Raw genomic sequence first — 14,144 nt, forward strand, 5'->3', positions numbered from 1 at the left:
GGGTTCCTGATGCACGTCATTTTATTTTTCAGATCAGATTCAAAATGGCTGTCTGGCGTCCATTTTGTTTTAATGAATGGGTTTCCAGACCCATATGTCTGACTTGTTTTGTCTGATTATGTTCAAATTTTATATATTCATTATACATCATGTCACAGATATACGGATATATTGGTTTGATGATCTTTTTCAAAGTGTGCTATTTTTGTGCTGAAAAAATTCTCGAATATCAAGCATTTCTTGCATTTATGGATGGATTTTGTTCAAACTTATAACACACGTTAGACATTACAGGTTCCTGATGCATGTCATTTTATTTTTCAGATTGGATTCAAAATAGCTGACTGGCGGTCATTTTGTTTTAATGATTGGGCTTCTAGAGCCATATCTCTTAAATGCTTTGACTGATTATATTCAAATTTTATATATTCGTTATACATCATGTTATATATATATATATATATATACACATGTATTCAAAATGGCTGATTTTGAATGCTGTTCCAGAGCAATATCTCTCAATATGGACAAGTACTTGTTTGACGATCAGATACAAATGTCAATCATTTTAATGTTAAAAAAATCATATTCCTGACATGGTTACATTCCAGCTATTTCTATAAAGATAACTATATATCTTAAATTTGCTAACTAACAGGGACTGTGCCATGCATGGCTTGTTTTCGCTGGGTTTAAACTTCGCTGATTTACCATTTCAGGCATATGCAGTGGATTTTAAATTCACGGTTTTATCATTTAGATAATGTTTTCTATGCTAAATTTGACATATTCACTGGGTATAAATTTCGCTGATTTACCATTTCAGGCAGTGGGTTTTAAATTCACGGTTTTATCATTTAGATAATGTGTTCTATGCTCAATTTTACATATTCGCTGGGTTTTAATTTAGCGCATTTTCCAGTCAGTGAAATAAGCAAAATTAAAAACCAGTGAATAATTAACTCCTTTACAGTATTTGTTTGTTTAGTTACATGTAAGTAGTACATGCGCTAATAAATGTGTGAGTCAGATTTTAATAATTCAGTATTCAATAAATAGTTTTTGGTTTATGTGTCCTGACATCTTAGAAATGCACCTACAATAGAACAAATACAGTATGTGTTATTATTGGATGGACAGTTATATGCAAAGCTATATTAACAGCAAGTTGAATCAATAACCATATATAAATGGTTTGCTTAAATGAAAACCAACAGTCTGTCTGCTCACTCTGGGAATAGATAAGAGTTTAAATTACGTCTCAGGAATGCTACCACATAAATATACTATAATTTGTCTGTATCTATTTTTATAATGATTGTGTTAGAAGATTAGCACCAGGTGCAACTATGTTATTTTAATAAAATGTGTACTACTGGTAGTTTGTTTATTATAAGTTCCTTGCTTGATATGGCACATGTGCATAACACTATAATGTTATCCCCATATCACATGCTGGATTACATGCAACCTTGTAGATAATGCTGTTCACATACTCCACGAGGATAAACCAGCTCTATCAAATTTATGAATGGCAAGGTCTACATTAATTAGACCCGCCCCAGACAGGAAGATTTAAGCTATGATAGGTAATTACAGAAATTGATCATTCCTGTAATCTGGGGAATACAGATTTGAGATAGAATCTAGGGAAAATCTCACAATAGATTGATCTTTAATTAAATCAGTCTATATCGGTTACTCAACCTGTACATATGGCAATGTACTGTAAATCGCTTAATTTTCTCTGCTTGAAATTTTTGTAATTTGATGATTTTATGGCATTTATGAAGACGAAATTTCATGAAAGTTGCTGACACTCCATGTTGTAGGACCCCAGAAAAATTACCTACCTGCTACCTTCTTAACTTTCATGATTCGATTCTCACTGATTCGCAAAATTTGTGTAAATTTGTCTCTTATTGTCTCTCAAGCGGTTTAAATTATATATATCTCCTGAACGTTTGACATTAGAAGAAAACAATGGATGTACAGTAACCAGTTAAGCCTAATCACACAACAAATTTACTTTGTGGATTAAAATTACAATAGATAACAAAAAATAGATTAACTTTGTAAACAACATAAACAATAGTGTCCCATGACTCTTTGGTGCAATCCCTGGGCTTGGAAGGTTCCCCTTTAACAGGTTATGTAAAGGGGTTAATTATTCACTGGGTTTTAATTTGGCTTATTTCGCTGACTGGGAAATGCGCTAAATTAAAACCCAGTGAATATGTAAAATTTAGCATAGAACACATTGTCTAAATGATAAAACCGTGAATTTAAAACCCACTGTATATGCCTGAAATGGTAAATCAGTGAAATTTAAACTATTACACTTGTGTAGGTTGTGTTAATTTGTGATTTGATAAGATTTTTTTTAATTGAAGAGCATTTTATCTAAAATCCTAAAACGATAAATGTGTTACAAAATCATTTTTCATAGATGAATAGGTCTTAACAGGTATATAAGGATCATGCATGCTGCATTATGAGTGCTGTAAAGCAATATACAATAACCATGGAGTTAAAAGACAGACTGTCTTTTACCTCCATGCAATAACAAACCCATAGACTCTTAAGTGAATAAAAGAAGATGCAAGTGTTTTGAAAGCTGGAGACTTTAATGTCTCATATGAGATGGTGATTTACCCAAACACACATGATGCTTTGCTAGTATTTCTCCAAATTTACAATTAGCAAAGTAGGTTTATCATTTTAATATGCTGTGACGCTGGCATACCCCTTTTTATTAGCTCCGCTGTCGACTTTGTCGAGCGGAGCTTATCATATGAGTGATTGTCCGTCGTCGGCGTCCGGCGTCCGTCGTCCGTGTCAATGTTTTACTTTTTCGACTTCTTCTTGAAAACTACAAGCCTGAATGCTTTGATACTTGGTGTATATGTACCTTGAGTAGACCTCTCTTAGGTTTGTTCATTTCATGTTGATATCTTCAATTCCTTAATTTTGGTGAATATTTTTGGTAAAAAGTGATATTTTCGACTTCTTGTTAAAAACCGCAAGTGCAAATGTTTTGATATTAAATATATAGGTACTACATGTGGACCTCTCTCAGATTTGTTCATTTTGTAATGATATCTTTAATTCTCTAATTTTGGTGAATATTTTTGTTATTTTTGGTGAAAAGTGATATTTTCGACTTCTTGTTAAAAACCGCAAGTCCAATTGCTTTGATACTACATATATAGGTACTACATGTGGACCTCTCTCAGATTTGTTCATTTCGTGATGATATCTTCAATTCTCTATTTTTGGTGAATATTTTTGTCATTTTTGGTAAAAAGTGATATTTTCGACTTCTTGTTAAAAACCGCAAGTCTGATTGCTTTGATATTACATATATAGGTACTACATGTGGACCTCTCTCAGATTTGTTCATTTCGTGATGATATCTTCAATTCTCTAATTTTGGTGAATATTTTTGGAATTTTTGGTAAAAAGTGATATTTTCTACTTCTTGTTAAAAACCGCAAGTGCAATTGCTTTGATACTACATATATAGGTACTACATGTGGACCTCTCTCAGATTTGTTCATTTCGTGATGATATCTTCAATTCTCTATTTTTGGTGAATATTTTTGTAATTTTTGGTAAAAAGTGATATTTTCTACTTCTTGTTAAAAACCAATAGTTCAATTGCTTTGATATTACATATATAGATACTACATGTAGACCTTTCTCAGATTTGTTCATTTTGTGATGATATATTCAGTTCTCTAATTTTGGTGAATATTTTTGTCATTTTTGGTAAAAAGTGATATTTTCGACTTCTTGTTAAAAACTGTAAGTCCGATTGCTTTGATACTATTCATATTGTTCATTTTCTAATGATGTCTTCACTTCTTTAATTGAAATGTGCATTGCTAACAGCGGAGCTATCTCAGCCGATAGGCTGCTTGTTTTATTTTATTTTATCTTCTTTTATCTTTATTTTTGTATTCTTATAATTATCTCGTTGCCATATTTTTTTTGTAGAATTTTTTACTTTTTTGTTAAATCTATGTAATTATATATGTGGTTAACGTAAATATTATCAGTGAATTAGGATCAGATTTTCCATATAGTTGATTCAATTTACAAGAAGCAGGCATGTGTGTACTGAGCGTGATTGCAATCTGTTTTTTTTTTTTAAAAAAAAACTATTCATTACATGTCCCATTTATTCATCATAATCTCTAAAGTCAATATTCTTATTACCACATAATCCTTATATTAATATTTACACTTCAATTGTGTTTACCAGTGAAACAAGCTTTAAATATTAAATACTACAATACTATATGCATCTTATTCTTGCTGTATATTTCAGATAGTAGCCAATGTTGTGACCAGTGAAACAAACTTTGAATATTAAATATTACAATACTATATGCATCTTATTCTTGCTGTATTTTTCAGATAGTAGCCAATGTTGTGACCAGTGAAACAAGCTTTGAATATTAAATACTACAATACTATATGCATCTTATTCTTGCTGTATATTTCAGATAGTAGCCAATGTTGTGACCAGTGAAACAAGCTTTGAATATTAAATACTACAATACTATATGCATCTTATTCTTGCTGTATTTTTCAGATAGTAGCCAATGTTGTGACCAGTGAAACAAGCTTTGAATATTAAATACTACAATACTATATGCATCTTATTCTTGCTGTATTTTTCAGATAGTAGCTAATGTTGTGATATTTCTATGCTTGAATCTGGCTGGACTCTACCACAAGTACATGACAGATATTGCACATAGAAGAACCTTTTTGGATACCAGATCTTGTATAGAATCTCGAATTAAATTGGAACATCAACAAGCTCAGCAGGTATGTAATTTATACTGACCACAGTGCATAAAGCAAACATGCAAGAGGATAATAAACTGTCCAGCGCATGAAGGCATGCAGCATTGGCATCAAAACAAATATCGAAGAAATAGCGTCCGAGTATTTTCCAAATAAATCTTGATCTAAACAAATTCAAGAAGTCATGCAGTGCTTTATATTCTCAAAATGCCAGGCAGGTTTGTTGATAATTTGTAAAAAATTATCAAGATGGAATTAAATGGATGCAATTACTTTTTCTGTTTGTTTTATCACCCCCTTCCCCACAAAAAAATTAAAAATTCATTAAAGCGAGAAGGTCGTCACCTGCGCGCACACGGGAATTGAGTCCTAAGCGATGATAACAACACACACTAAAACACAAAGGCTCATGGGTAGACGCTTGTTTGTAAACAATGACACGCTATGGCCACCTGACGCATGCGCAGGTGACGACTCTCCCGCTTTAAAATATTCAGTTTACCTTTTTAGCTCCGTTGTCAGAGCGGAGCTTATCATATGAGTGATTGTCCGTCGTTGTCCGTGTCAATGTTTTACTCTTTCGACTTCTTCTTGAAAACTACAAACCTGAATACTTTCAAATTGATACTTGGTGTATATGTACCTTGGGTAGACCTCTCTTAGATTTGTCCATTTCATGATGATATCTTAAATTCTCTAATTTTGGTCAATATTTTTGGTAAAAAGTGATATTTTCGACCAATTGTTTTAATATTACATAAATTGTTCATTTTGTAATGATATCTTCAATTATCTAATTTGGATGAATATTTTTGTTATTTTTGATGAAAAGTGATATTTTTGAATTCTTGTTGAAAACAGCAAGTTCGATTGCTTTGATACTATACATATTGTTCATTTTCTAATGATATCTTCTGTTCTTTAATGGCAATGTGCATTGCTAACAGCGGAGCTATTTCAGCCGATAGGCTGCTTGTTAAACCTTTTATCTTGATCAACATTTTTGAAAGAAATTTAATCAAATTACATATGGATTTAATTTTGCGAATGGCGACAAAAGTTGCCTCTATCACTCTGAATGTTAAGCAAATTTAAAATGCCACAGTCGTCACTCTGCGCATGTAAAAATAATGGTATCCCTAATTCATTGCAGTTCTTCTTCAAAAGATTTGAGCTTTGATACTAATGAAATTAAAATTGTAAAGGATGTGAGTTGAATGCCCGTTTCCATCAGCCTTTAAATTTTAAGTTTTATAACAATCTTCTTGCGATGAAACCCATCACCAAACATGCTTAAGTTAGTGCAATGACTGTGACACTTTATATTCTACTAATTCAAGCAATAAGACAAACTCACTGGAATAACATATAGCTATTTTAACTACCGTAATTTTGTTTTAATGTGACACATCTAACCGGTAACAGTAATTGAAAATGAGATTACTTTCCAAGTACCGTAAAATCTGTATTAGAAGCCGCATCCCTAATAGAAGTCGCACCCATTCTTTTTGAATAATTGAGAACCAAAAATTCGTCATTTCTCATATGTGTAGATGCTCTAATAGAAGCCTCATCCCCTCTATTGCATTGTACCATTTTAATAGAAGCCGTGGTTTCTAATACAGATTTTACAGTATTGAAACCCTTATACAAGTGACGTGTATGTTACTCTTGATAAGTTCCATGCTCTGATCTAATTAGTATACAATACTGAGATCAAGAAATGTTCACAGCAATACTGCATGGTCTTTTGGGTTCAGATTAATCCAGCATTGACTATCACAAATCTCCAAAATGCATGTGATATCTATTTTGCAGCTGATATGCTGTAATCTACATTCCATCTTGAAATATCCCCTGCGGTGATGTGACAACGTGCGTTGTGTGATTTACATTCATAATTGAAGTCTAAATGCAGTGGAATTGGAAGAAATTAGAATTATTATAAAACAAGAGGCATCTTATGATATGCTTGACTATCATATGTACTCAACTATTAATTCCCCTAAGTCTGTTCACCATACCATGGTTCGATCGCCACAGCCTTGCTTCCCTAGTACACCACACCACATCAATTTTTAGTTAAAATTAATTATTTATTTGTCATCACCTGGGACTGGCCATTTACATACACGACTTGTCACAATCGCTTTAGTGGATTTGTGTCCATATGTCCATGTTGAAATTGCCAGCTTTACCATGTACTAGGGGTAAACCATTTGTTATTGAGGGGGTGGCAGTAACTTATTTCCTATCTTAAGCCATCATATTTATTTTTTTAATTTAATTAACTTTAAGATAAGGATGTTTTGGAAGGGAACTCAACATAAAAACTTTCTTTCTAGTTTGTTATTGATGCCTTTTGTCACTACATTTCAGGAGAAGTTGCTATTATCAGTGTTACCGGCCCATTTAGCAGTGGAAATGAGAAACGAAATGATACAAAGAATCCGTGATGATCCTCGTCAATATCACAGATTACATCGCAATAGTGTTTGTACAACACATTTCCATAATCTTTACGTAAAAAGACACATGAATGTAAGGTTAGTATGAGTAGCATTGTATCTCAGCGAAATGACACAAGATTAGTATGTTGGATAGTATCAGTCATCAAAATACAATGTTTCATCATGGTAGTCATATATATTACCATAAAATCTGTAGTTGTATCCCAAATAGAAGTCGAACCCATTCATTTTGAACAATTGAGAACCAAAAATTCACCATTTCTCATATGTGTAGATGCTCTAATAGAAGCTGCATCTCCTGTGTTATGTACCATTTTAATAGAAGCCGCAGCTTCTAATACAGATTTTACAGTAATAATAATAATACCGGTAACTTTGTTACACAACTAAATCATCAGAAGATTTTAATAGTAAGGTAAAGAGAATAACAAGACATGTAAAATATAATAAAAACAAACAGTAAAACTGGAAAAAAATAAAGAAATAACAAAATAGTAACTTCAAGATTCTCACAATTTTTATTCAGGGGATTTATCCTCGGGGGCGGACATCCGGGCATTTTCACCGTCTGGCAACCCGCGGCGGTGAAAACAAAGGCCCAAAACTCGCAGAAAACGGTACTTTGGGATGATTGTTGAGACTCCTCTGAACAGTGTAACAAGATTAGCTCTAGGTGTGTAACATATATAAATTTGGTTGTTTGGGATTACTTCAAAGTTGAGTTTGTGTTGTTTTCTCGAATTTTCACCGGCTCGACCGGCGTTCCACAGCAGCGCGCACAGAGCCCGTAGAAATGCATGTACAGTGGTGCGCGTCGTAGCAACGTGGAACGTCTTGTGACGTAGCTCCGCCCCCGAGGATAGATAGTATCTTTAAGGTATAGTGAAAGGGCTTTTGCATTTTTCATTACCTCAAGGAAAATATCATCTGGTAAATTAGACTTGAGATCACAATCTTCAAAAAGTCTTTTCCTTTCACTTTTAAAGGAAGGACATTTAAGGATAAAATGCTTCTCATCATCAAGAGAATTTATGTTACATCTTTTACATGTTCTGTCATCTAACAAAATTAGGTCTAGCTGGGCTAGTATTTTTATTGGGTACTACAGCCAAACACAAAAATATAAATATAAGTCATTGGTTTGGTTTAGTTATGCAGAATACTCATAAGTTTTAAAATTAATTCTATGTAATTTGGGTAGTCATGTTCGACAACTAATTTTAGAATTGTAGCCCAAAGATAAAAAGTGGTAGTCTTACTTTTGAGTCCCGAAATATAGATTTAGTAATTCTTAAAAATATAAAAATACCAATCATATTTTACATAGAATAATGTGATAAAAATAGCTTTATTCAATATTAAAAATAGAGACAGAATATTGTTTGACAGGCAAAGAATGTAAAAGATACAAGTAAATAACCAATTCGTGGTTGACCGAAATTTCTAAAGTTATTATTCCAGTGGAATCTTTGGATTCATATATTGTTTTACACATACATGTAGCAGATCTGTTGCAGTTGTATCATGTCAGAACTAACTCACTGTGTAAAACCTAATTAGGAATGGTATAGTGAAAATAAAGTACAACTATAAATTTAATAAATTTAGTTAATGTCGTGGAAGAGTTTCAAAATTTTTGTCGGGTATGCTATGGGAAAAACCAACTAAATTTCTGTTTCCAATAAAGGAGTCAGACCGCCCCCGTACTAAAGCCTAATTAGCACAATGAATATAATATATAGAGAAATGGGATTCTTTTGTGTTGCAGTTCGATTGCAATTGCCATCATTCTTGTAGACATTCAATCCATTAAACATGGGTGATAAATATATGGTAAATTGCTCAAAAATCTCCATTTTCATGGAGAATAGAGCTATTTTTTTGTGCAAAAAGTACATGTAGTTCAGTGACCACATGTATGTGGGTTTTCTGAACATCGGTATACACAATAAAACCAAACAAATGCATTTGTTGTTGCTACCACTGAGGGCAGTGTTTACTATACTTGTGGTGGGCAGCACATTCTTTTCTGTAGGATTCAAATACTGCATATATTCACTGTTTTCTTCATAGTATTTTATATGCAGATATTGTTGGTTTCACTGCATTAGCAAGTGAATGCTCCGCACCAGAGCTTGTCAAAACATTGAATGAATTGTTCGGAAGATTTGATAAACTGGCAGAGGTAGGTGAATTTAAAATTTTAAACTTAGTTAAATTTTAAAGTGGGGGAGTCGTCACCTACGTATGCATCAGGTGGCCATAGCGTTTCACTGTTTACAAACAAACGTCTACCCATGAGCCTTTGCGTTCTTAGCGTGTGTTGTTATCATCGCTTGGGACTCAATTCTCGGGCATGGGCAGGTGACACCCCTCTCACTTTAAAGAGGTTAGTTCATATTACTACTTACTTGGGTTCATCTGTTTATCCATCTGTTTGTCACTCTGCATTTGCAGCTTTCTCTCAGCAATTCTGCAGCAGATATCTATTAAACATTACATGTTGATAAAGAATAATGGGTTGAATTGGTTTTGCAATTATTAATCCTAAGGGTCAAAAGAGGTCTGCTGTTGTGGTAGTCATATCGTCCATGCACAAGACAAAATACAGCACACCCACAAAAAGTAGTTTTGTTCTAGTTGTTAGAGACTTTGCCACCTAACGTCCATCGCCAGTACCGGTATTGTTCATATGCAATTGGTAGCACAGCCAGAAATTATTAGTTGATAGAATTACTTCAAAACTACAAACATATCAAACTTAGGAAAGTTTATTATTAACTTTATTTCATTTTAAATGCGAAATTGGAAAAATAAAATAAAGTTCAATAAAAATTTTATTTATCTAATTAATTAATTAAAAACAAATGAAAAAAAAAAACTTTTTTTTTTTGAAATAGAGAAACACATTTGCTGGTGTTTATGCAACATTTTGGTGAATTCCCCAAAAAACTAATTATTTGTTGTTGTTTTTATTGATTGTGGACAGTATATAACTAAGTTTAGAATATAATATATCGGTGATCAAGTTTGAAAGTGTACATGTACAGTATGTCATACTGATTTTTGACTTTTAAAAAAATTAATGAATAGTTATTTCGACTACCGAGTGCTGTTCCAATTCTGCAATACTTTATTGTGAATTTGAATGTTCCTGACATGCAATCTTAAATGTGAGTTTGTAATTGTTTACTTTGTAGGAGAATAACTGTATGAGAATTAAGATTTTAGGTGATTGTTATTATTGTGTATCTGGCTTACCTATATCAAGACCAACTCATGCTGAGAACTGTGTTGAAATGGGCTTATCAATGTGTGAATCCATACGGTAAGAACTATTCATCTTGACAGATGGTTACATTAAATATGTGCATCTCATTCAATGCTGTTAGTACTCAGATGCTATCCCAAGAGTTTTTTTTTTTTCCAAATTTAAAAAATTGACATATATTTTGAAAAAAATGTCTGATAGAGTGTTTGCATGCGAAGTCATTGTTTTGTGTGCCATAATTTATGTGCCATGACTCAGTCAGAAAGTTGCTGAGGTAACCAGCAACCTAGTACAATTGTTCCCACTCCCACCTAGCATCAATCTACCCAGCTGATAGATGCATATTATTAAGCTATTACTATTAAAAAAATATATGCTAGTGTAACATACCATATTCCCTCAACAAGTTGTTGAGAATATACCTATAGCTTTATAATTTCATTCAATATTTCTTGATAATAGAACTGTACGAGAAGCCACCGGTGTAGATGTTAATATGAGAGTTGGTGTACACACTGGTAATGTACTATGTGGCGTATTAGGACTTAGAAAATGGCAATATGATGTATGGTCACATGATGTCACATTAGCCAATCATATGGAATCAGGAGGGTTACCAGGGTAAGTTGATAATGTGTTGGCAAAATAGATCAGAAGAGCGGCTCCTGGGATAAAATATTGTTGTTTTATCAACCCCATGTGCTTTTTAGGTCACATATACATAATAATTTAAATATGTTTTTTAAGGACCAGTTTTTGGACTTAGATATCCAATACCCGACAATCCAAGTAAATGTTATGTGTTTTGGAAGATCATATTAAACGTGTACATTCTGTGCGTCTTGACAGTAGTCCATGATACTGCCCTCTTTTGTCTATGTTGATAAAACTTTTGTTTTTGAGAATTTAAGTTTCTCTTTTTAGCTTTTGCATACTTGTATTTTCAATGATTTTATATTGTTTTTAAAAATGTCCTCCAGTAGATCAGTTGCAAAAGAATACAGTTACTGATTTTTGACAAAATCCATGTGGATAAATTTTGATCTAGTGAGATTCTGACCTTTATTTCATCTTTTGTTGTAGCCGAACCCATATTACAGAAGCTACTTTGTGTCAACTTGGTGGTAAATATGAAGTGGAACCAGGAAACGGCGGCAAACGTGATGAATATCTTGGAGATCTCAATATAGAAACTTATCTTGTGATACCTCCTACTAAGGTAATAAACCGAACTGCAAACCCTATCCGCCATTTGATGATTTGAGTGTGCCTATGTAAACATAATTTCATGAACATCAATGTTCACTAGCTACTACAAAACTTGTTTTACAGTAATATCCTGTTCTGGATCCTCATTCCCTGTCCAGTAAACTCACTAACATGTGTAGCATGATTTGATTTTTGAAGATATATCTGAATTAAGTCAGGTCACCTCATTCTTTTCAATACATACATAATGCACTTTCCTTGCATATATATATATATCTATTATTTTTCTAAAACCTTGTTTGACAGACTGAGATACAGACTGGTGTTTCCATTCATAAAGTATTTTCATTCATGTATAAGCTTGTGGAGAAGGGGCTAGTAAATATGGTGTTTGACTTTGTTTTAATAAACATGTAGAACGGTATATGGTGAAAATGTTTATATAACCAGTAGTTACAATATAGGTTGATGCAAGTACAACTGTGGACAAGGGAATAAAATAAAATAGCATTCAGATAATTCATGCAGTGCAGTTCTACTATATACTTTTGGGAAATAAAATTATATTATTTAATAGTCATAGTATATATGATCAATTTTTTTGATGGTGTATCACAGTATTAACTCAGGGATTGCGTTAACTCCATATTTTGCTTCCCAGACTCCAATTATTGAAGAGGAACCCAGTTTTGCAGGCAAGCTAGGATCCAATTTCTAATAAAGTTACCCAGGGTGAAATTTAAATTTTTTTAAATTTTGTAAGTGGGACTCGTCTTGCCGAGACATTAGCGCAAACCCTGTAATAACTAATTTATGTTTTGCATTGATGGTAGACCTTTTAGACTCATTACAAGGCAATCTATTTTTTTTGATTATTAGTGTACTGTTGCGCCATCTCCGTCAACAACCCACAGAAAGGCATCTGGAATAAAAAGACGAAAATCAACAGCCAGGAAAGTCGCCAGATATCTAGAAACTTGGGGTGCAGACAAACCATTTGCTAATCTATCTGAAGTTAATATGACTGGTAAAGGTGTTGGATCGGTAAGTTTGTTTCTTGGCTGCTGTCAACTTGATAATGTCTCAAGTATCTCTGTTCAATGGTGATAAAAAAAATATATACCTGTGAGGTCTACACAAATGTCAAATGCAGGGAATATAAAAATATGAGGTTATTATGAGGATACTAGTACCAAAAAGTATGCACGAAGACAGTACAGCGGGAGTATTGACTGATGTGCAGTGGAGGTCGATGCAACAGTGTACTTTCTGAGTGCATACTATGCAGTATCCTCGTAATAACCTTATTATTATACATCTTTTCCTTCCAAGGATATACCATGGGAATGCCGAAATCCAAAAAGTTTAGAACAGAATCAGCGAACTTCTATGTGTGGAGTCCGGTCAAAGTCTGCAGCAGCCATTTTTGTTTTTATTATTAGAGGACGCTTACGCACATAATCATTCCATATTTGAAATTCGTATTTCCTAATATGGTAGGATGAAAATACCCTGTAAAATACCGCAAATTACAGCACGCTGTAACTTATAGTGTTATGGTGACACATGTCATGTACATGTATAATAATTGACTATATTAAAACCAGAGTTATACATTCTCTGTATTGTGCTTTAGTAGAAAAAATAAATTACAATTTTAAATAAGTTTTGTATTTTTTATTTAGTTAAAAAATTTTTTTTTTTTTCCAGGGCTTATATGCTATGCAAGTTAATATGTTGGCAATGACTAACATTGATCATCAGTCAAAGTAAGTGGAATGATAATGGTAGAATTACACATAACATGAATGACTATCTGTTACATGCAGGTCTCTACTAAATTAAGTTTGAATAAATTAATATACATAGATTTCCAACACACCAAATATTTTATTTTGGCAATAAGTAAATAATATTTGAATGTAGAAAGACATATGACTATTTAATGTTCTACCCTGGCATCAACCAGGCTGGGTCGAACACAAACACCTATGGACCTTACCAGGTTCCCCAAAAGTCAGTTAGTGAATGAATCTCAGCCAGTGGAATTGGCCTTCCCATTGAGTCTGTGGCACACTCACCCAGGGTAGAGGTCGACCCTTTCAGCCTAAAGTAGGATTTGAACTTGGGTCTACCGATCACGAGTCTGATGCTACCAGTGACTGGTATGAGACATTTGACTTCAGAGCTTTTGTTGTTGTACAAACCAACCAATGAATTAAATTATTATATAGTTATTGTCCTCGCTGGAGGCTGATATCAAGAGTTAGCGTTTCCAAGTGGCTGACAGCCACTTTGGAACAATAATTCTTGTTTTTTGCAGAAGCTACAGACAATAACTAAAATCAAATTACCTAGCCCCCAGTGGGGAAACA

At 33.3% G+C, this 14,144-nt stretch overlaps 1 protein-coding gene across 1 annotated transcript in view; it reads left to right on the forward strand.

The window, feature by feature from the left end:
- The window catches only part of LOC102803250 (adenylate cyclase type 2-like), a 121,619-nt gene that overhangs the window by 82,591 nt on the left and 24,884 nt on the right, over positions 1-14,144 (forward strand). Inside the window, exons 4-11 of the mRNA XM_085500250.1 lie at positions 4,690-4,839; positions 7,198-7,364; positions 9,363-9,474; positions 10,490-10,617; positions 11,023-11,181; positions 11,644-11,779; positions 12,649-12,813; positions 13,480-13,538. Of these exons, the coding sequence (XP_085356376.1) occupies positions 4,690-4,839; positions 7,198-7,364; positions 9,363-9,474; positions 10,490-10,617; positions 11,023-11,181; positions 11,644-11,779; positions 12,649-12,813; positions 13,480-13,538 (1,076 nt within the window). The remainder of the gene's footprint in view (positions 1-4,689; positions 4,840-7,197; positions 7,365-9,362; positions 9,475-10,489; positions 10,618-11,022; positions 11,182-11,643; positions 11,780-12,648; positions 12,814-13,479; positions 13,539-14,144) is intronic.

Source organism: Saccoglossus kowalevskii, chromosome 6 (assembly GCF_978046115.1).
Source record: "Saccoglossus kowalevskii chromosome 6, keSacKowa6.1, whole genome shotgun sequence".
Classification (NCBI taxonomy): Eukaryota; Metazoa; Hemichordata; class Enteropneusta; family Harrimaniidae; genus Saccoglossus; species Saccoglossus kowalevskii.